General features: G+C 44.3%; 1 protein-coding gene across 2 annotated transcripts; it reads left to right on the top strand.

Annotated features, from left to right (window-relative positions):
* Window positions 1-1206: 1206 nt before the first annotated feature.
* per1b (period circadian clock 1b) lies at window positions 1207-20273 on the top strand. 2 transcript variants are annotated; one of them, XM_041867619.2, is made up of 12 exons: window positions 1207-1493; window positions 11714-12792; window positions 12955-13537; window positions 13757-14181; window positions 14311-14579; window positions 14833-14948; window positions 15324-15491; window positions 15941-16216; window positions 16325-17181; window positions 17298-17478; window positions 18033-18391; window positions 18573-20273. In XM_041867619.2, the coding sequence occupies exons 2-12, from the start codon at window positions 11998-12000 to the stop codon at window positions 18864-18866; spliced, it is 4323 nt and encodes a 1440-aa protein (XP_041723553.1). In that variant the 5' UTR covers window positions 1207-1493; window positions 11714-11997; the 3' UTR covers window positions 18867-20273. The 2 variants fall into 2 exon arrangements, with proteins under 2 accessions (XP_041723553.1, XP_045068492.1); XM_045212557.1 differs by lacking the exon at window positions 15324-15491 and having other exon boundaries at window positions 1208-1493.
* Window positions 20274-24330: the final 4057 nt, after the last annotated feature.

Raw genomic sequence — 24330 nt, 5'->3', positions numbered from 1 at the left:
GTAGCCATAAATGGCATAGAAATGAATTGCCTACATCAAATCAAATTGTATTTGCCACATGCGCTGAATACAACAGGTGTAGGTAGACATTACAGTGAAATGCTTACTTAACCAACAATAGAGACTGCATCATCTGTGGATCTGTTGGGGCTGTACGCAAATTGGAGTGGGTCTAGGGTTTCTGGGATAATTATGTTGATGGGAAACAGATGCAAATGTATCAATCTCCACATTTAATGTCAGTTTCATTGTGGACTTCGATGACTTCCATTTAAAATGTCCACACCCCCAGCGCTCACGACTCAAGAACTGAGCAAGTGGAAAACAATTCGCAACAGTAGAATGCAGTTTACTTTAAACCACCTCTGAGCGAATTTATTTAAAGTGCTATAGTGCGCCTAAAGTCATTTTCCAGTGCTTTGTCACCGTTATAGAAGTTAATGTTTTTATCGAAAAAAGGTTGGAAATAGGTGTCTCCAATCTAAATAGCCTACTTGCAACTGGTAAAAGGTTGTCACGACGTGCACGCGTACTGCTCTTTTTCCTTGACTCTGCTGCAGCGCTCTCAACCATTGCGCTCCCCCTCCCCACCACTCACTAAGTAACAGCCTGCTGCAGCAGCTCAAAGTGAAATATATATATAAAGAGAAATGCCATGGCGGCCGCAGGTTTTTGTGCAATTTAAAGGCTATTTTCACAAGCGACATCGTTTTCCAAACAGCACAACACAGGAAAATCACGGACATGGCAACCCTGCCAGAAGTACCACCTCTCCATCAACCACCCCGCCAGCCACGTACTTTTCGAGGTGGGCAAGCCTTGCTGCAGCCGTAAATATTTTGTGGCGTACCTGGAAAAAGAAAAAACGGAAAACTATTACAATGTCACTATTTTTTGCGTCCCAGTTTACTACTCAGTATACGATGCTTTTCCCGTCAATTATTTAGTTTATGATTTTATTCAACAGATGAAATAACCGTTGTTTTTTCGTTGTTGAAGATTTTATGTGCGCGACGATATTTGAGACAGCTCAGTCCATAGAAAAACTGCAGGACACTGCGCCTATGTCCAAGTCTGTTTTGAGTTTCGGAGAGCAGGCACGATACAACAACATGAGAGAAGTGCTCACTCAGCATAGGAGAATAGCCCCGTGCATCAAAGCACCGCCCCCCTCGACCAATGAAAATACTCTTCAACATTTATGGGCGTAACTGGGCAGGGTTGTTGTTAACTGGGAGCCAATGTGTTTGTTCGATTAAAATCACCTTGGTAAAGATACACGGGCACGTGTACCAATGCGTGTAGACGGAGTGATATGGAGAAGCGAAATGTGTGCCATACAATAGAACTAAAACAAGCAGGAGAGTGAAGTCTTGTAGCTTTAGCTACAAGTCCATAACTAGTTAGCGACCTACCTTTTGAATTAACACACTTTTTGACTACTTTACACCTTCGAAAGGACTATTCAAGAACGGTATCGACACAAGATAAAGGTAAGAATAATGTCATATTTTTAACGGCGTTCGCGCTTTGGATGAAACGATCAGCCAACTCTAACTAGCAACGTTATGTAGCTTTAAACACTGGAGACATTTGTTCATATACTGTGGTCCTCTGTAGCTCAATTGGTAGAGCATGGCGCTTATAACGCCAGGGTAGTGGGTTCGGTCCCCGGGACCACCCATACGTAAAAATGTATGCACACATGACTGTAATTCGCTTTGGATAAAAACGTCTGCTAAATGGCATATTATATTTTGATTTCCTTCGGTTTGTTTAGCAATATTTGTCAGTTTGTTGATAATTGATACATGCCCTGCCATATACATTAGTTTTATGCATATGTGCATTAGTTGTATAGATTTTTGTTTAGCCATCAAAAATATTACCCGGCAGGTAACGTTAGCATGACCAGGGGGGCTCAAATAACATTACCACCACCACTGGGAACAATGGATTCCTACTGCTTTTGGCTCGTTGACTGTGACCAAAAATATTAATAAAATAAATTAGTTATAAATGTTTTTTTCTTCTTCTGTGAGCTCAGTGCTGTGGGACTTAGTATGAATTTGTAGTTTTCAAAAGGCAAATATTCAAGTTTACGGCATAAAATGTGGTAATTAACTACAATGACCATAATGCATTGTGCTTTCTTGACACAGAGATTGCGTGTAAGAAAGGGACATTAGAGCGCGACGTGAGGAAGAGGGACAGAGATGGAAACGATTGCTTCGTGAGGTAGAGGACAATACATCTAATGGATTGACAGTTGGCTTTAAACAGTCTTGAAAGTATGGCTTATCTACTTTGAAAAACTACTAAAGTAGTGATTTCGTCAGACAGCATAGCCAGCCAGCTAGCCTGATTATGATGACTCCTCGGGGAGCACAGAGATATACAGTGCATTCGGAAAGTATTCAGACCCCTTGACCTTTTCCACAGAGTCCCCCCCCCAAAAAAATCTACACACAATACCCCATAATGACAAAACAAACACAGGTTTGATATTTTTGCAAATTTATTAAAAATAATAAACTGAAATGTCACATTTACATAAGCATTCACACCCTTTAGTCAGTACTTTTGTTGAAGCACCTTTGGCAGCGATTACAGCCTTGAGTCTTCTTGGGTATGATGCTACAAGCTTGGCACACCTGTATTTGGGGAGTTTCTCCCATTATTCTCTGCAGATCCTCTCAAGCTCTGTCAGGTTGGATGGGGAGCGTCGCTGCACAGCTATTTTCAGGTCTCTCCATTGATGTTCGATCGGCTTCAAGTCCAGGCTCTGGTTGGGCCACTCAAGGACATTCAGAGACTTGTCCCGATGCCACTCCTGCGTTTTCTTGGCTGTGTGCTTAGGGTTGTTGTCCTGTTGGAAGGTGAGGTCCTGAGTGCTCTGGAACAGGTTTTCATCAAGGATCTCTCAAATCAAATCAAATTGTATTGGTCACATGCGCCGAATACAACAGGTGCAGACATCACAGTGAAATGCTTACTTACAGCCCTTAACCAACAGTGCATTTATTTTTAACAAAAAAGACCAGGGGGTCTACATTGCTCCGTTCATCTTTCCCTCGATCCTGACTACTTTCCCAGTCCCTGCCGCTGAAAAGCATCCCCACAGCATGATGCTGCCACCACCATGCTTCACCACCATGCTTCACCGTAGGGATGGTGCCAGATTTCCTCCAGATGTGATGCTTGGCATTCAGGCCAAAGAGTTCAATCTTAGTTTCATCAGACCAGAGAATCTTGTTTCTCATGGTCTGAGAGGCCTTGAGGTGCCTTTTACTGAGGAGTGGCATCCGTCTGGCCACTCTACCATAAAGGCCTCATTGGTGGAGTGCTGCAGAGATGGTTGTCCTGGAAGGTTCTCCCATCTCCACAGAGGAGCTCTGTCAGAGTGATCATCAGGTTCTTGGTCACCTTTCTGACCAAGGCCCTTCTCCCCCGATTGCGCAGTTTTGCTGGGCAGCCAGCTCTAGGAAGAGTCTTGGTGGTTCCAAACTTGAGGACGTGTGTTCTTGGGGACCTTCAATGCTGCAGAAATGTTTTGGTACCCTTCCCCAGATCTGTGCCTCGACACAATCCTGTCTCTGAGCTCTACAGACAATTCCTTCGATCTCATGGCTTGGGTTTTGCTCTGACATGCACTGTCAACTGTGGGACCTTAAATAGACAGGTGTGTGCCTTTCCAAATCATGTCCAATCAATTGAATTTACCACAGGTGGACTCCAATCAAGTTGTAGAAACATCTCAAGGATGATCAATGGAAACAGGAAGCACCTGAGCTCAATTGCGAGTCTCATACCAAAGGGTCTGAATACTTATGTAAATAAGGTACTTTCTTTTTTTAATTTTAAATACATTTGCAAAAGTTTCTAAACCTGTTTTCGCTTTGTCATTGTGGGGTATTGTGTGTAGAGTGATGACATTTTTTATTTATTTAATCAATTTTAGAATAAGGCTGTAACGCAACAAGGTGGAAAAAGTCAAAGGGTCTGAATACTTTCCGAATGCACTGCTAATGCCTGAGCACAGAGGAGATGACTTGGAATAAAATAAAGTAATCAAATAAAAATAATGTCATTATACACTGAAATATTTTATTAAAGTAATGTGATAAAGGATGGTTTGTTGATAAGTCGTAATGGTAGTGATGGGGGGAAAATCGATACAGTTACATATTGCAATATTATTTTGGGTTATATTATATAGATACTTTGACTCCAAGTATCGATTTATTAAAATAATTATATACAGCTGCGGAAAACATTATGAGACCACTGCAAAATTATCAGTTTCTCTGGTTTTACTATTTATAGGTATGTGTTTGACTAAAAATAACATTTTAGTTTTATTCTATAAACTACTGACAACATTTCTCCCAAATTCCAAATAAAAATATTGTCATTTAGAGCATTTATTTGCAGAAAATGACAACTGGTCAAAATAACAAAAAAGATGCAGTGTTGTCAGACCTCGATTAATGCAAAGAAAATAAGTTCATGTTCATTTTTAGACAACACCATAGTAATCAAAAAGAAAGGAGGACCAAGGCACTCTTCATATAATTAACTAAAATGCCTTTATTTGTATGGCATGTTCAATATAATTTTTTTTTTTTCTTTATCCGACGCGTTTCGGCTGCATGGCCTTCGTCAGGGAGTACAAAGAAATAATACAATGTCCTCTTTTGAACAGCTTTTCCAATTAGCCCTAATTTGAAGAGGGAATGGTTACAAAGTTGATTGGACTAACCTAGTAAGCAATACTATACACATTAAAAAGTGAAATACTGTAACTATGTTATCATACAAATACAACTCCAAGTTAGAAGTATCAGAACACATAGAAAGGTAGTTCTAACCTTAAATATGACTGGGAAAAGTGTCAAAAATAAGAAAGCAATATATTCCATAGTACACTAGAAACCAGCAAAACATGAACAACAACAGTCTAAACATAGCTGAGCGCAATTGAGCACAATGTCCACTAGATGACAGCAAATGGACCTATCACAACCCTACAGGAAGGGTGAGAAATCCATATCTTCATTTAATCCAGGGTATTTAGTGGCCTGTAGTTTGTAAATCCAAAAACGTTCCCTTTGGTTTAACTGTTTAAGACGGTCCCCTTTTCTAATAGAGGCCGGAATATGATCAATACCCATAGCTTGTAGGGAGGCAGGGTTACCATGGTGTAAGGACTTGTAGTGCCTTGCCATGGGGTAGTCTTCATTGCCTACCCGTATGGCGTACTTGTGTTCCGCTAAGTGGTCTGGAAGGCCTCTCTTTGTCCGTCCAATGTAGAACACCTTGCACTGTGGACATTCCAATCTATAGATGACATGAGTGGTTTTGCAGTTAATGAAATGCTTGACGTAATACTCCATTTTGGAAGCTGTGTCAACAAAATACTTTTTCTGTGCAGTGTTTCTGCAATGGTTGCACTGGTTACATTTAAAAGAGCCCTTGGGTTTGTGGTCAAGCCAAGTTTTGAGAGTCACCCAGAAGATAACTGTGGACTAATTTGTCATTTAGGGTAGGACATCTCTTAAAGCTTATGACTGGTGGCTCAGGAAAGACTTGGTGCAGTAGCGTATCACTTTGGATGATTCCCCAATTATTTTTAATGATTCTTTTAATGTTCTGTGCTTCAGTGCTGTATTTTTTTAACAAAATACACTCTGATGTATCACGAGGCACTCCCCTTTGCAACAAGTTCTCTCTGTCAAGTAATCCAGCCCTTATACCTGAATTCAACAGACACTGGAATGGAATGGCTGTCATACATGTAGAGATGCTGATTTAAGAAAAATGTGCAGTGGTCTCTTAATTTTTGCCACAGCTGTATATATTTTTCAGCTAGGTAGCTTTAGCTAGCGCTAGTCGGCTGGCTGTACCTGCGCTAAAACTCCTGTATTTTCGTTCTATAGCTTGTTCTCCATCTTCTTGTTAAGTAGTGAGCCAACATGTTTTCTGATGACCGATCAAAACCCATTTTTATTATGGCTTTCTCTTGTCTCTCTGCAGCTGACATGGTGAGCAATATGTTTGGAACATAAAATCGCAATAAAAATCGCAGTATTGAATCGCAATACATATCGAATTGTGAGAATCGCAATACACATGGTATCGGCGCCTAAGTATTGTGATAATATCGTATCGTGAGGTCGCTGGCAATTCCCAGCCATAGTAGTTAATTAGGGGTAAACAGCCATGGTTCTACTTCAATGGTTACGAATGTGTTAACAAGTTATCACAATAGTCAACCAGTTATGCAGTCAGGTCACCCGTGTAAGTGGCTGTTTTCAAGGGAACTAGCTACTTGACCATGGCTCTTGAGGTAGGGCTTTGGGCCTAGGCGAGGCCTATATGTTCTCATTATGGAGTCAAGAGTTGTATGTATAATGTGGAAAAGTCGACCAATGACAATGTAATAGGCTATGTTACGAGAAGAAAGATGGATTGGACAGTTTCTCACAAGTTTGAACATTAGGGTGATTTACTGTTTTTATTGAGCATGGCTCTCGAATGACCATTTGTTTTCGTTTTTGTGGTCTTTGATTTAATAGTTTGCTTGGGCATGTTGCATTCAAAAATGGTGTCAGTGGTGATGGGCCTATGTCTTGGTCACTTTGGACTACAACTGTTACTTGAACCGACAATCATGTCTCGGGGTCTGCTCTGTGGTGGCTGTTTTATCAATGATTTAGTCTGATTCTTGCTGGGTGGGTGGGCATACAAGCCTATTTAAGCAGCAAGACTTAGTCATAGGCCTAATAATAATGCCATGATGGCTACAATTTTGTAAATGCTCCTGTAATTACAGTGTGATAACACACAATTACTCTCCCCACTGAATAATATAGATTTAAATTCCTCACCAGTAGCCATTAAAAGTCCTATAGGCTGGCCTCGTAAATATGGCTCTGACATTGAATGGATTTTGCCACACTATGCTTAACTCTCAGGGTTGCCTGCCGTGAAACTAGCCTATTTTTACAGCAGCCTCCGTACAGAATGTGACGCTCTCTTGGTTACATCTGATCTGTCCCATTGACGAGGTACTGTAATTGCGGTGAAGGGTAACCTATTGTCACATTGTGCCCATTTTTATGTAATATCAGGAAGATCCCATCCGCCATGTGGGACTCATGTAAAATTGTCACTCTGCATTTTATTAAAGGCCCTGTCTCAAAGAAAAAACACAAGTCATTATTTTGAAGAAAGCATAATTCATGTATTTTCCTTAATACACGTGTTAATCACTGCTGTGGGAAATTGTTGAATCGAAAGAGTAGTCTCTTAGCAGGCCTATTTGGTATTTCATCACAGTGTTGCGGCCACGGTGAGAAACATGTTCAGTACTGAGTTCTCTGTCATTGGTCTGGTGCTCTGTCCAATGAGCAGCCTGCGAGGCGCCTGCAAAGCACAGCCGAGTACACGTGTATTATGGTTTACACAGAGTGACAGAAAGGAGCGCTGACGGGCCAATAGAATCTCACTCTAGACTTAAGGATTTTTATGCAAGGAACAGAATTTACAGGAGCGCACAGAGAGAAACCAACGGACCCGTCTGCCTCAACCTGTAACCGTGAATGATTTATGTTCATAATAAATGCACGTGATCATGCAAAGTTTGTTTGTTTGTTTGAGGAGTTTCAACCACATCTCATGCTTGGAAGATGACTGTACACATGTTTCTGATTCACCGACGTGCGGCAGGCACGCCTCTGCAACCCATCTATATATACATCGTGGTAGGAATTTTAATTTGACCTACATTTATTTGCTATTTCGAGATGTATTATAGTGATGCTCTGTAATGCATGCGTATCTCAATATGGGACATATTATTTTTCCTGTATCTTTACAAGAATCTCTGCTGTTTTACTGCTGTTAAAAGAAATGAGGGGTAAAAGTAACCAAAATATGTTGAGAACCAAAAATCATCAGAATAATAGTTGGGTTATCAAAACCAAACATGTGAACTGCTGGACGCACTTGGACATCAGTTGCATCATTCTCAATTGTTTATTACATAACAGGAGTAGACGGAAGACGTCAGGCTACATCTGTAAAATCTGGGCTGGAGGGAGGGACAATTATTTGAACAAAGCATGTGTATTGAACTGTCTAGTCATCATCATCTGTAAGCAGGAACTTGCCGCTTATATTGACGTATTCGTGGACACAATACTGTAATATTTTTGTATTAGGGTGGCACAATGCCATCTGCTATTGTTCAGGCTATTTCACAACATTCTCCCTCGTTTTCCCACTGGTTTTCGCACCCCCTGTCCGCTTTCCTGTTATTATTACACAGCATTGAACATTCAATATATTTTCTGCTAATATTTCTTCATTCAGAGAAAAGCTTTTTAGCTTGGGTCTGGATCCAATTAGCCTAAGTTTGGATAGAGCACACCCTGACCCCAATGAATCGGAAAGGCCAGGCATCTTTAGGCCTATAGTTAATATGATTCTAATAATACTTTGAGTTTGACGCTGTCATATCATGTTTGGGATGTGAGTATGGCTTAGGCTAAGTGAGCATTTCCTGTGGGAGGGGGGGGGATAGGGACTACATGGCTGGATGGGTTTGGCTTTCAGGCGTGGGTGAGTGGTTGGGTCAGAAGGTGACGTGAGTGGTTGGGTCAGGAGGTGACGTGAATGGGATGGGTGGATGGGACTGGGGCCTGGGAACCAGCCATATCCAGGTACCACAATGGCTTGAGTGAGCACAGTTACCCAGCCTTGGCCACTGACGGAGTGCGTGGTGCGACCTCGGAAGTATGCATGGATGTATCCATCTCCCAGTTGACGCACAGGATGTGTCGTGCTGTTGTACGTCATCCATCTGTGTCTACTGACCCGGCCAGGATGCCACCCAAACCAATAGCTTAACATGGTGACACGGGTTTGATCCAACATGACTATTGTAGTGTAGATAGACACCATCTTTCTATCAAATTGGTACGAGTTGATTAATCCAATCCACTCGCATTCACCTAATAGGCTAATGTACCGGTAAGCCAAGGTGATGTTATTTTCTTGTTGTGTATATCAAGTCAGATCTTGTCACTCAACACACACCAAGACACACATTCACTTAGGGCCTGGACAATACCAGTATCGCGACACTCATTATTATCGTGACAAGGAAACAAAACACAAAGTGGATTTAATTTCATTAGGAAAACAGCTCTGATGTTGGAGAGTCACAATTATTTATTTTTCAAGCTATAGCACACTATTTTACATACAGCAGGTTTTTAAAGGACCAAAGAGTGTGGTCCGCAAGTGCTTTCATTTTTGCCATGGAAAAAATGCTGCGATACTGGTATCGTCCCAGCCATACATTTACTCATTAAGGCTTAGGCCTACCTTGACTCCTTCACGGTGCTGTGCCGGATTTAAACCTGATGTTGGCCCTAAAGAGAAAGGGTGGGAGTGAGTGAGGGAGAAAAAGCGGGAGATAACGGCGAAGGTGTATCAGCATTGGGCTTCTAGTTATAAGAGTTTATGGGATTAGGGGAGATGTCTCTGGAGAATAAATAGAGCCGGAATACTACCTGCATAGGCGACCAGCCTGCCATGCGTCGGCAAAGGACCATTCAGAAATAACCAGTGATCTTTATAGCACCAAGGAAGATTGTGATCTTTGTGATCTTGACTCGCCCAGACTTATTTTAGTTGGCTGGCTGCAATTGGGATTTTTTAAGTGTTTATCTGGGGCCAGTTTTCACCGGTTGTCTGGGAATTGGACCAACAGTTGGGTGCGCACACAGCCACACACAATCAAACACACAGCCAGCCTCTCATCCATGCTGGGCAATTAGGAAGCAAAATAAAATACATGCTGCTGGGAGTTAAAGACAGACCAGGAGGGGGGGGGGGTGGAAGACTATTGTGCCCACACAGATGGACAAATAGGGACATAGACAGAAGAATGAAAAGGATTGACATGTGGAGACACATTAAGGATATGACAAATGTTGAAAAAATGTCTTAACGATTAAACTGGCATAAAAAAAAATAATAAATTTAAAATCATCCTGCGAATGACCATAAGGGGGCAATGCAGTTCTACCACAGTCATGGCTCAAGGTCACATTGACAGATTTTTCACCTAGTTGGCTGGGGGATTCGAACCAGCGACCTTTCGGTTACTTGCCAGTAACCGCTAGGTTACCTGCTGCCTCCATCATCAGTGTGATGGCTCGTTGCAGTGATGTATGACAGTGTGTTCATAGACCTCCAACAATCTGTTGTTAACGTGGCATATGGGGTGTTTGAGAGCTTGCGCTTTGTACTTGCAGAGCAATCATTGTACAATTTCTCCATCAAGGCCGTCACTTGGCATCTTTTGACATGGCATCTTGTAGTCTGTCCGAGATATGCAATCAGGGCATTGAAGCCGACATCCTCTACCATTGACAATAGGGGAAGGGGAAAGGGGGTACCTAGTCAGTTATACAACTGAATGCATTCAACCGAAATGTGTCTTGCGCATTTAACCCAACCCCTCTGAATCAGAGAGGTGCAGGGGGCTGCCTTAATCGACGTCCACGTAATCGCCGCCTGGGGAGCAGTTGTTGTGGGTGTTAACTGCCTTGCTCAAGGGCAGAACGGCAGATTTTCCACCTTGCCGGCTCGGGGATTCGAACAAGCAACCTTTCAGTTACTGTCACAATGCTCTAACCGTTAGGCTACCTGGCTGCATATCAACTGAAATTGTTTCTGTAATCAGCGCTGTGATTTTCTCACTGTGATTTTCTCACTCCCTCCTTTATCACACTTCTTTCGCGTGAAGAGCCTGTCTGTATGTTGTTGGGGGGCCTGCGCTGCTGCCAGCAACGGTTTGGGTCTCATGGTGCCTCCCTTTCAGATGGTTAAGCATTGCACTGTAATGCCATTGTAGCTCAATTCCACCTCACAAAGTTTGCATTTCACCTTCTCATTTAACTTCTCAAAGTACAGGACTTCGCTGCTGTCGCTTCCCTGTCTCATTCTCTGCCATTTTTCCAGCTTTTTGAAAGATGCATATCTCTTAACGTTACAGCATTGTTTTGTTAGGTATTTGTTTATTTTTTATTTTTCCCTTCATGATGATGATGATGATCGGGACCTGTTAGTGGTAGTTCTGTGATAACTGCACTGTGATTAAAAATGTTGTGGAAAAAACATTGTTTTTCGGTTAGGGATGTTTTCTAAACATTAACAATTACGTTTAAGAATTCACACCCCTAAGACACACACACACACACAGATACGAGTCACCTATCTGATGCAGTGGTGTGTAACCTTGCATGGGTTCCTTTGATATTCCCTTTGGCGTTCAACTAAACAGGTTGCCTCCATTTGATGCCTTGAAGCCTCTTTTTTTTTTTAAGCACACTTTTAGGGAACTATATTATTTTTATAGCCACTATCAAGGGGTTATGGAGTTGCCGTTGACTTGAACCCCCTCTCACCTTATAGATCTGTAGGCCAATAATCACATAAAGCCCTATTTTTAATGCAGTTGTGACAAAGCAGGGGAAAATAGTATTTTACTGGTACAAAGCAGAGTTACCCAAGGTTGACAGAATGTAGATAGACCAGCTTCAATACTTCAAACTAATCCCATCTTGACAGAGAAGAGAAGATGACGTCTAAACTGCTGTTTTTCTCTCTCCCTCCCTTTCAACCTCCTCCTCACCAGGTGGCCTGTAGCACCAAGAGCAACAAGCAACACTGCACAGAGAAGGCGAGCACATCAACAGTTTTGAAACCTAAACCCCTTTTAAAGGAGGTTTTTTTTTGTGTTTTCAGGAGAAACAATGCTTTCTCTCCTTAGTGTTTAATCAACCAATCAACCAGCCATGAGTCACAACTGCAGTCACACTAGTCCCACCTAATCAACTGGAAAATAGACTTTTCAATAATTAACACTTGGTGAGAGCGCTTTATCTCAACTAAACCTAACCAGCCTCGTCCTAACCTATTATGAGTTATGACAAATCAAACTCCGCCCCTGGCAATGACACTCAAGAACGAGTGGGAAGTGCCAATGAAGAAGAAGAAGAAAAGGGGGTGGGAACAGGAGTGAGCTTCCCGGGCAGCAACAACAGTGGCAGCCAATTGGAAACATCGGACTTAGCCAATCGGGAGCGAGGATCCTCTCCATGTGGATCCGGCGCCGGCGGCTCGTCCGGGGGGGACCAAAGGGGTCCCACCTCAGACGACGGGGACGCTCTATCCAGTGTGAACGACTCCGGGGAGAGGGAGTCGAGCGAAGGAGGGAGGCAGAGTGGCAGTGGGTTCAGGGGACGTCAATCCAGGAGTTCCCACTGTTCCTCCAGCCAGAAGGACTCAGGCATGATGCTGGAGAACACGGAGAGCAATAAGAGCTCTAACTCCCAGTCCCAGAGCCCTTCTCCACCCAGCAGTTCCCTGGCCTACAGCCTGCTGTCAGCCAGCTCAGAGCAGGACCCTCCCTCCACCTCTGGCTGCAGCAGCAATGAGCAGCACCAGACGGCCCGCATCCAGACCCAAAAGGAGATGCTGAAAGCCCTCAAGGAGCTTAAGATCCGCCTGCCTGCAGAGCGCAAGGGCAAAGGTTGCTCCAGCACCCTAGACGCCCTCAAGTACGCCCTGAACTGTGTGAAGCAGGTTCGGGCCAACCAGGAGTACTACCACCAGTGGGGCGTGGAGGAGTGCCACGGCTGCAGCCTGGATCTGTCCTCATACACAATTGAGGAACTGGACAACATCACCTCTGAATACACCCTCAAAAACACAGTAAGTGAATTTCCTCAAAACAATGTATTTCACACTTACATTCAGTTTCACCTTGTGAATTGAACCATTCTTTTTTTTGTAACACTGAGCAATCAGATCACATAGTATGCAAGCAATCAGTCCTGACTCTTCTTTCCTCCTTCTCTCTCCTCCTCCCTGCAGGACACCTTCTCCATGGCGGTGTCCTTCGTGACGGGCAAGGTGGTGTACATCTCCCCCCAGGGCTCGTCCATGCTGCGCTGCAAGCCCGAGCGGCTCCTGGGGGCCATCTTCTCTGAGCTGCTGGCTCCCCAGGATGTCAGCACCTTCTACAGCAGTACGGCGCCCTCACGCCTGCCCCCCTGGGCCACCTGCATGGGCTCTGTCTCCCCACCGACAGACTGCACCCAGGAGAAGTCCATTTTCTGTCGCATCAGCGCCGACCGGGCGCAGGGAGACGAGATGAAATACCAGCCCTTCCGCATGACCCCCTACCAGCTAACCCTGAGGGATTTTGACACCTCAGCTCCCCAGCCCTGCTGCCTGCTCCTCACCGAGCGGGTACACTCTGGATACGAAGCTCCCCGTATCCCTGCCGACAAGAGGATCTTCACCACCAGTCACACCCCCAGCTGTCTATTCCAGGAAGTGGATGAAAGGGCCGTGCCATTGTTGGGCTACCTGCCCCAGGACCTGGTGGGAACCCCCGTGCTTCTCTACCTCCACCCTGAGGACAGACCTATCATGGTGGCCATACACAAGAAGAGTGAGTACACACATGTTGTCTTTTTATTCCATCTTTCTTTCTCCATATCTTTCTTTCAATCTATTTGGATAGTCTCATGAGTCTCATTCTGTCTGTTTCACTCGCTCTATCGCTCGCTCGTTCTCTCTCTCTCTCTCTCTCTCTCTCTCTCTCTCTCCTTTCTTTCTGTAAAGCATACAATTTTATTGCATTGTAACCCCTTCTCCCTCCATCCTCCAGTCCTCCAATTTGCAGGGCAGCCCTTCAACAGCTCTCCCCTGAGGATGTGTTCCCGCAGCGGGGAGTACTTGACCATCGACACCAGTTGGTCCTCCTTCGTCAACCCCTGGAGCAGGAAGGTGGCCTTCATCGTAGGGCGCCACAAAGTCCGAACCAGCCCCCTGAACGAGGACGTGTTCACCCCTCTGCGGAGCTGCGAGGGCCGGCCCATGGCCCCGGAGATCGTGCAGCTGAGCGAGCAGATCCACCGTCTCCTGGTGCAGCCGGTGCACAGCGGTGGGTCGCAGGGCTACAGCAGCCTGGGCTCAAATGGATCCCGCTCCCACGAGCAGCAGCACCTCAGCGCCGCATCCTCAGTCTCCGACAGCAAGTCCACCAACGCCATGGAGGCCATGGAAGCAGCCGTGATTGCCCTGCACAAACCGGTGAGTGGAATGGAGACACACACACAGTCACACCAAAAGCCTGCATACATACACCAACAGTTCTTCATATATACACACACATAACTGACACACTGATTTCTGACCATCATTGTCCTCTTGTTTCTCCAGATGACGTTCCAGCAGATCTGTAAGGACGTGCACATGGTCAAGACCAGTGGGCAGCAGGTCTTCGTCGACTCCTGCAACCGCACCCCACCCTGGCGACACGCCGTCACCACGCTCCGAGCCATCAAAGGAGTGGACCCCATCAAGAGTCCTGTCCCCAAGGTGGTGTGCCCACCCAAAACCCCAGTGCCCAACAACCAGCAGCTGTTAAAGAAGGAGCCCCCCAGTGACTACAGCTACCAACAGATCAACTGTCTTGACAGCATCATAAGGTATGTACTGGTGTGAATAATGCCATTATTAATTGTGATTTTAATTTGATTAGCGACGGTATTAATAGTTATTTTATTGTGAATGATGAGGTTATTAATAGTGATTGTATTGTGAATAGTGACTTTATTGATCGTGATTTAAGTTAAGGAAGTAGGCTCATATGGGCTTTGAAATTGAAAGGAAGTGCACTTCATACAGTGAACCAAAGTGATTGACACTGACTTACGACATCACTTCCTCTTCCCTTCCCAGGTACTTGGACGGCTGCAATGTTCCCAACACTGTGAAGAGGAAGTTTGGCTCGTCCTCTGGCACGTCAACATCTGACAATGACAAACTGCAGCACGAAACTTTTGGCAATGCAAAAGGTACAGTCACACTACATTCCCTGTTACATAGCCATATATATGTATACCAGGTGCCCTCCTTTTATATTAGACTTAAACTAGACCACTGGTCGCTGCAGTCCACACACACAACAGGAGAGACGGGACACGCGAGACGAGTGTGTGTGTGTGTGCGAAAGAGTGTTAAAGAGTGTGTGAGCGAGAGGACTTCTAATAAGAACTTAGTCTATTTTATAAATGATTTAAACTCACCAAAGGGCTGCTTGTTGTGACACGCTTGAAATAAACTGGGGTTGGGGCGGGGTTTACGATGAGAGCAATCCGTACGATGACTCACCTAGGTCTGTACGTTTGGCTGTGTGTTGGGTGCTTGTTTCTGCGTGTGTGGCGCTGTAGGTGATCTAGCTATTGCAGTCACCCTGGTGGGGGACTCGGCGGGGGTGGCGCCCCTGCCCCCCCTGGCCTTGCACAGCCACAAGGCCGAGAGCGTAGCTTCAGTCACCTCGCAATGCAGCTTCAGCAGTACCATCGTCCACGTGGGAGACAAGAAGCCCCCAGAGTCAGGTGGGCAAGACAACATGGCCGCCACGCTTGTCTTCTAGACTGGCCTGGCCTCTTATTATATTAGGCTCTCTCTGCTATACCACTCGCCTGTCCACTCACTATCTATCTGCCACCAGTGTCTCTCTGTGGAGTCTCACGGTTACTTGATAGTCTTGTGTCTGTGTCCATTTGTCTGTTGTGGATATTTATTTCCTTCGATATCTCTTGAAGCATTGCTCCCTATCTATCTAGCTTTCTCGCTCTCTGTATTTCTAGCTCTTGTTTTTTCTCTTTCTCTGTCCTTTTCTCTCCCTCTGTCTCTCAAGTCGCCGAGTCCAGCCTTTCAGTTTTCTCTATCCTTCAGTCTTGTTTTTCTGAAACCTGCCTGCGTTATATTGCTTTTGCATGTGCTACAACAATCCTGTCTATAACCTATCCTCATTCTTTCATCCTCTCTTTCTCCTTCACAGATATTGTAATGGAAGACGCTCCTCCCATTCCTACACTAGCCACTCCGACCCCCATCGCCGTCATCGACCCTCCTCCTCCCCCGCCCAGAATGACCTCACCACCCAGCCGAAGAGGTGGCCTGACCAAGGGCCTGACCAAGGAGGTGCTCTCTGCCCACACGCAGCAGGAGGAGCAGGCCTTCCTCTGTCGCTTCAGTGACCTGAGCCAGCTAAGGGTGTTCGACCCAGCCTCAGCCCTCCGATGCCCGCTCCCCACTAACGACCCCCTCGCCACAGGTAAAAATGCATTTCTCAACAACTCTTTTCAACAACTAGCTTTTTAAATTTCCCTTCAATGTCATCATTCATTCCTTTTAACTTATGCATCTTTATCTTGTCTTCTAGGAGCACGTTGTTCTCGTGACTACCCTGCAGCGGGAGGTAGTCGTAGACGCGGCCGCGGAGCCAAGAGACTGAAGCAGCAAGAGTCCTCAGAACAGAGAGACCCTCTGGCTATGGGCATGACCGTAACTCTCAGGGGCCCCAACGTCAGCCCTATAAACTCACCCCCCATCTCTACCTACCCCCTGCCCCTGGGGCCCACCACCACCACCTCCTCCTCCTGGCCAGCCTCTGTGGGATCCCAGGCCAGCCTGGCCTCCATTCCCTACCCCCCAGGGATGCTTCCCATCTACCCTACTCTCTCCCAGCCCATGGGCATCCCCTCCATGCAGAACCAGATGGTACCTCCCATGATGGCCCTGGTGCTGCCCAACTACATGTTCCCCCAGCTTAACCCCAACATGACCCAGATGGCCACAGCCATGGGCACACCTATGGACACAGCGAGGAACATGATGGGAAGCCCCATGTCCCAGCCAGGAGCCACCATGGTTACCCCCAGCCCACAGCACTTCTTCAACCCCAACGCAGGTTTCCCCTTCCCCGGTACCAACGGGATGCCATGCCCCATGCCAACTATGCCCTCGCTCATGCAAACCGCCATGCCCATCCAGGCCCAACGGCCAGCCTCTGGCTCCAGCACCCCCCAGTCGTGTAGTCAAGTACCGGCTGAACGTGAGGGCCCAGAGTCGCCCCTATTCCACTCTCGCTGCTCCTCCCCCCTCAACCTGCTGCAGCTGGTGGAGGAGTTGCCCAGCAACCGGCTGGAGGTCGCCACGGCGCTGGCTGCTGCTGCGCAACAGGCCACGCCACCCGCACAAGCGAGTCATGAGAGATCGGCAGATAACTCCAACGAGAATGTGAGTTAAAAATATTTCACTTAATGTACTTTTTGCTCCATTATAGTGGCAACTCAATGCTTGCAGCTAAGGCATTACTCAAATCGAACCTTTCTCTCCCTCCTTCCTCTTTTCAGGCCAATGATTCCAACCAGGATGTAGAGTCCACCTCCAGTGACCTACTGGACCTGCTCCTGCAGGAGGACTCTCGCTCAGGCACCGGCTCAGCCGCTTCTGGCTCCGGGTTCTCTGGATCAGGGTCTTCAGGATCTGGGTCCTCGGGCTCCAACGGCTGCAGCTCCTCAGGGAGTGGAACTAGTGAGTACCCCCTCAATACTGCCTATCTGAAATGGCAAGGGCAATTCTAATATATTGTGGTGACTTTGAGACAACAATCTTAAATCACCTAAATACTTACATTTTTGTCAAATATCTCCTAGACCAAGGGTGTCAAACATACGTCCCGTGGGGGGTTTGAGTTAATCAACATTTCTTTAGGTGGAGGACTAAAACCAAATCGAAACTGTAGAAATGATAATGGACCTACATTCATAGTTTCTTGACTGTCCAGCTCGCTAATAATCACCTAATGAAAGCTAGACAGTCAGGGAGCATCGAAAATTCAAGAAACGAAGAGGACTATTTTTGAAAATTGACAACGAGAAAATATAACACATTTTCAGTACGTTGAAGACTGAATGCGCTCCCCAAGGGCAAAATGACACCACTGACATAGAGCCTTTTGAAATGACAAATCTTCTTGTTTTCACTCTAAAGTCAAACCGAGTACCCCAATCAGACTGTTGACACTTAAAACTCTAGCTAGCATGGAATTAAGGTCTCACCTCGTCATCTCCAACGTCTTCCCCCAGGTCGCAGTCAGAGCAGCCATACCAGCAAGTACTTTGGCAGCATTGACTCGTCAGAGAACGACCACTCCGGCAAGCAGCCAGCAGGTGGCAGTGCAGCAGGGGAAGACGGAGAGGAACAGTTCATCAAGTGTGTCCTGCAGGACCCCATCTGGCTCCTCATGGCCAACACGGATGACAAGGTGATGATGACCTACCAGCTACCCACCAAGGACAGGGAGACTGTGCTGCGGGAGGACCGCGAGGCCCTGCGGGCCATGCACAAACACCAGCCCCGCTTCACTGAGGAACAGAAGAGAGACCTGAGCCAGGTCCACCCCTGGATACGCACCGGTCGCCTGCCCCGCGCCTTAAACATCTCAGTGAGTAACCCCTATACAAAACTGCCTTCTCAAAACAGATTATGTCCACATTTTTTAGGAATATTAACAGTAGGAATATTAACTTTATTATTAGCAAACCTCTTTTCAACCACAACATAATTGTGATACTGTAAGTGTTTTGGCTGTCACCTAACCCTCCTTTACCCCCTCTCTCTCTCAGGCATGTATGGAGTGCAAGTCTCCCCCCACTATCGTACCCGCTGCTCCGTTTGACGTGGAGATCCACGAGATGGAGCTGTGCAGCGTGCTGGAGACTACAGAAAAGGCCTCCACTGCTACTCAGGAGAAAGCTCCCTTACCCATAACCGCCATGGACCAGGGAGGTCAGGAGCATGTGGCGCACGCCAAAACACAAGGCAACGACCAGGAAATGACAACAGAGGAGCAGGAAGTGACCTCGCTGACGGAGGAGGAGAAGGCGAGCGCCGCTGCAGAAACTGACATGACCCACTGAAGGGTTGAGATGGATCAAGAATACTAAGTCATTGTGACTTTTCCTTCCACCTGACAGACACTATTTTAAGAGATGCACATTCCAGGCCCAAATGTCGAATACTAACCTGAGAGACTCAAGACATTTGTGGGTAATCGAAGTGCATTCTTTTCATATTAGCTGGGACTATTGCCATGTCAGTGTCCCTATTGGCTGGCGGTCAGATCAATCGGGATTCTGGGTCCAATCAGTCACTTCGCTTTGTGTATTCCTTCACCAGTATGAAAAAGTTGTTGTGACCGAGGCAGTCGTCATGGAAGAAAAGCCTTGAAAGCATAGGGTACACGGCACACTCAGTCTGAATGAGTGTGGGATTGTATTGTACACCTCTATATATTTTTTATTGTGTATTTATTGAACATTTTATATAATGAGGAACACAAGTTGAAGATGGAGAGGTGTGGAGGGACATGTGAATGTGTTACAAAATAGCCACTTTATTTAAGATAGAATGGTTTCTCCTGTACAGTTCATTCCTGTTGGGCAAATTCATTTCGCGGGGGGGGGTTAGCTGCTAGGAGACCCCCTGGGTATTTTTCTCTGTTGGAATGTTTTCCCTGATAACCTGGGATTGCTGTACATTTGTTGTTTTCTGCATTGTTTTCTAATACTTTTTTTTCACAAAAAAACAAATGCCTGTTAAGAGTCGGTCATTAAGACCATATTTACACGAGCGGGTTTACATTATTTTGTTAGCAGTATGTATATATTTTATATCACAAAATTATGTCCGAAAGGAAATTGAAATTGTTTGTGTTTGGTCAAAAACAAACATTTTGAAAATCTAAGTACCCTCTGATCTCATGGGAGTAGACATGGGTGTTTCTGTGGTAACACAATCCAATGCACTGTCACTCTGGACAACGGAGTGATGGTTGAACTTCTGGGACAGCAAGTGGCAATCGTCAGGGGTGACCGCTGTCGCCGTTCCTGATTGGCTGGGCATTATGGTCACCCTGCAGCGAAACGGTCCATGAAACTTTGCTGCAGACAACTTATTTCGGAAAACAGGTCAGGATGCTGAACAATGTCAACTTCCAGCCTCCATAGCAACAAAGATAACATACTTTTGATTTGAGGCATCCATCACAAGGCCCTGAATACTGAAAGCCAGATTGTCTGGTTATGGATGGTACGGGCCGATGGCAATGCTCTGATTTGGTTAAAAGGAGTTTGGGCAACATTGGAGACATTTCAGAACATTAAGTGCAGAGTTTTTAGAGAATCTCTTTGTCTCTCTCCCTCCCTCTTCTGTTTGGAACTGTCCTAGTAATGTGATATTCAGCTTCATTGTGTCTGTGGTCTACAACCGTTTCCAAATTATTTTTGTGAATTTGTATAAAAAATTATAAATATAATGAAATGATATCCAATGTTTCATGACTTGTCTTTTTCTGTATTGCACTGCACCTTAATTGACACAGGGAATGTAGCCTGTTAAACACATCCTGTACACGCTGTACCTTTTAGATGCAGTATGATAAACTTCCACACAGTTTATACGTCTCTGACATCAACAAGCTCGTAATGCTGGTCTGACAAGGTAGGGTGTGTGAACATGGAAAGTCAGTCGAAGGGGAACATGAAGGAGAAAGGAGCATGTAGCAGAAAGGCCATATCAAGCTAGCCAGTAAATTGTTGTTTCTATTCATTTATGATGTCTATTTTCCAATGAAATAATTTTTCCGGAAGTAAAAATTAATTTAATAAATACAAATGAAATGAAGTTTAAAGAAAATACAAATGATAACCAAAATCTATATGGTAACACAACAATAATCACCTTAAGTATAAGTAGATATAGAGAGACAATTGGTCACATGACAAACGTAAAACACGTTTTTTGACAGTCCAGCCTAAACATTTGTGTAGTTTTCCTCTCACTAGCTAGGTTTCCATCCAATTGGCGACAGATTTTCATGCGAATATTCAAAAATCCACATAAAAACAATATGCACATTTTCCAACCAGAGATTTTTCCATCAAATTGACTTGTTGTGGATAAAAGGCTGTGCATGATGACGTAGTGCACATAAGAATACATTTTGCGGTTAAATTCCCATGTACTGATGGTTTTGTCACAAAATGTTGCATTATATAGGGAATGTGCCCACTCTTATTGCATTAGCCAACAGCTCGCCCCTTGCGCGTGCACGTGCCATACGTTTTCTCAATGTTCTGAGAACATGACTTTAAATAGAACCATGAGGAAACATGCAAAAAACGTTATGCTGAAGTACTGAAATTCCCACAAAATAACGTTTCTTAACGTTCTAAGAATGACTTTAAATAAAACCATGAGGAAACCTGGTGGAAACGTTATGCTGAAGTATTGAAATTCCCACAGGAGAACGTTGTTTCTTAATGTTCTCTGAACTATTTGAGAACATTCCCAATGTCAAACCAGCTGGAGAACGTTCCTAGAACATTACCAAAAATATAATTAAATGTAACCATGTTTGAACTTTTAGGAAACGTTCTGTTAAAGAAATGAAATGCCAATGTCCTGAAAATTTTCCAAAGCCAAGCAACTATCCTGCATGATTCCCAGAACGTTGTGGGAAGATTGTATGCTAAATAACCATAAGACAACCACACTCACCAAGCTCTAAGAAACATATGGTTCTCAGAAAGTTATGTGCTAGCTGGGCTGCTGAGTCAAAATGCCCTGAATGATTCAAACTGAAGCTGATGTCTGCTGGGCTGGAGAAGCCACACTGAATGATGCTAATCACAGTTTTGTGTATTTATCTGTTGCCTGTAGGCTGAATCACTCCTCACAACTGAGAGAACTGTACCTCTGTGACAATGACCTGCAAGATTCAGGAGTGAAGTTGATCTGTGGTGTTTTGTTGGGTCCACACTGTAAACTGGAAATATTGTGGTGAGTACCTATATTTGCCTAAGACTTGTGTTATCACATGTTACTGTTATCACTGGTCAGAGATGTGGATCAGCCACCGAAAGGTTGGTTAAAATCTAGGGCCTTCAGCCAGGTCACTAGCATCCCCTTTTTCTTTTGATGTTTGTCCAAGATATTTGTTTTAATCTTGTGAGACCAAGTTGGAGCCTGTATGTGTTGTGGAGGACAAGCAGTAGACTGTTCATTAGTATTCCTTGTAGACTTTTAGGCCAGGATTCAATCCGATCGCGCTTCGTCAGCTTTGCACCTTTTAAAGGCAATGTTCCCGCATTCCCACATTCACAGGAAACGCTGCATATGTCGGTGCAATCGGAAATTACCTTTTGAATGTCAAGAGCGCTATAACGCAGATCTACCGCTGATCAGATTGAATCCTGGCCTAAAATATTGTTGTGTGAATGAATAGCATGAGTGACCCTGGATGAATTTATTCAAATGTTGTTTGTTTTAGAATAATGTATATTTTCAATTGTGAAGGTTGAGTCAGTGCTGTTTCCATGAGGAAGGATGTAAAGCCTTAGCTCTCAGCTCAGACTCTCACCTGAGAGAACTGGACCTGAGTAACAATGACCTGCAAGATACAGGGGTCGAACTGCTCTCTGCTTGACTGGGAAATCAAATGGGAGAGGAGTGCTTTTGTGTTCACACAAGAGATGATTGCTCACTAAGACCAAATGTCATCAATTAAATAACAATTCCTTACATTCCATATGTCCTTATATTCCATATATAAAGAAATTATATAATTTATCATAACAAAAATCTAAATCTGGATAACATAAGCCTTGACATAGTATGGTCCATGTATGTTTCATGTAGACATATATGAATCAATTTCTTATCTCATTTAGACACACAATATTAAGCCTATAATATATACAATATAAATGTTTGCTTATGTGCATGGGGAGGTGTGCCACTTTCTATGGTCATATCTTGACAATATTTCTGTCCATTTAGGGGACCCCTTTTTTGACCAAAGAGCACTCCCAGAGGCAAAAGTTATGTATTGTCAGAGAGGAAGAGGCAAAGTGAGAGGGTTTACTCCAACCAAAATCTGTCCACATTAAGCAGATCATTCATTATTACGCAAGTGAGGAGTTTTTGTATGAGGGGCAATGAGCCTCAAATTTAGTCCACATAAAAATGTATAGCTTTTGATACCTGAGGCTTATTTAATCTAATATACGTTTTGTAATGCTTAGATTGTTAAGAGTGTACTGATATAAGTGTGATGCACATGACATCCCGGCAACTTTGAGAAAAAACACTTTATATCGGAGTTGTCCCTGTTGAAATTCGAGACGGTCTATGCATATTCATGAGGCTAGCATCTCACTCTCCATTGAATACAGGCGGTTGACGTCAACACCCCTTATCGAATACTCAAAAAAGGATTCTAATAATGAGATGTATCCACCAATCCAAAGAGAGGAATAGGCGGGAGATTGACAGCCCCTGTTCCGCTCTGTGGACAATGAATCCCATTGTTAGGGCGGAGGCACAAGCATCTCGTCATTATATCCAGTATCTCTGGGATAGTATATTTAAGTATTCATGTTGAATCATACTCTCTCATCAGGTTGTCAGGCTGTGCTGTCACAGGGAAAGGCTTTGGATCTCTAGCTTTAGCCCTGTGTTCAAACCCTTTCCACCTGAGAGAACTAGATCTAAGCTACAATTACCCTGGAGACTCAGCAATGAGACAGATCTCTGCTAGATTGGAGGATCCACACTGTAAATTGGAGAAACTGCAGTAAGTGGCATTTTGTTATTTGTGTGTGTGCGCGTGTGTGTGCGCATGTACAGTTGAAGTCGGAAGTTTACATACACTTAGGTTGGAGTCATTAAAACTCGTTTTTCAACCACTCCACACATTTCTTGTTAGCAACCTATAGTTTTGGCAAGTCGGTTATGCCATCTACTTTGTGCACATGTGACAGGTTAAAGGACATATTCATAGCCTGTTATACACTAAAAAGTATTAGTAAGTTCATGGTATGTAAGGATCTTAAAATATCTAAGGTTAAAAAGATCATGCATCCAGTACTAGTTCATAGAGATTGATAAAATTCATAAATGTGTTAAAATCCGTCAAGTGTAAAAGGGTAAATATTGTAAGAGGAATGTGTAAACGTTATATTGACTACTTTATTTTGTGGTGCCTAATTTAAGGGTAAAAGTGTTAATCTGTGATCTACTAAATGCTCTTAATCTATGAGCCTGAGATCGATTGCTCTGGTCTCCACCCAACTTTGTATAATGTGTTTCGAATACTTTGTTGACATGGTTGATAAATGTAGTTATGGGTTACTGAGCTAAAGCTACTTTGTGTTTGACAGTTATATTGAAACATTTGTATATGTTTTAGTGAATTACAGTTTATGCTGTTGTGACTTGAATAAGCTTTGTACACTACAAAACTCTGGTTCCTGCAGATCTGTTGTTCTGTAAAATGTGGTATTTTTGTAAAAATCATTATACTAAAGTTTTCAGTGAGGA

Source organism: Coregonus clupeaformis, unplaced genomic scaffold, assembly GCF_020615455.1.
Source record: "Coregonus clupeaformis isolate EN_2021a unplaced genomic scaffold, ASM2061545v1 scaf0023, whole genome shotgun sequence".
Classification (NCBI taxonomy): Eukaryota; Metazoa; Chordata; class Actinopteri; order Salmoniformes; family Salmonidae; genus Coregonus; species Coregonus clupeaformis.
Note: the sequence above shows the minus strand (reverse complement) of the source record. Positions and strands in the feature narration are given on the sequence as shown.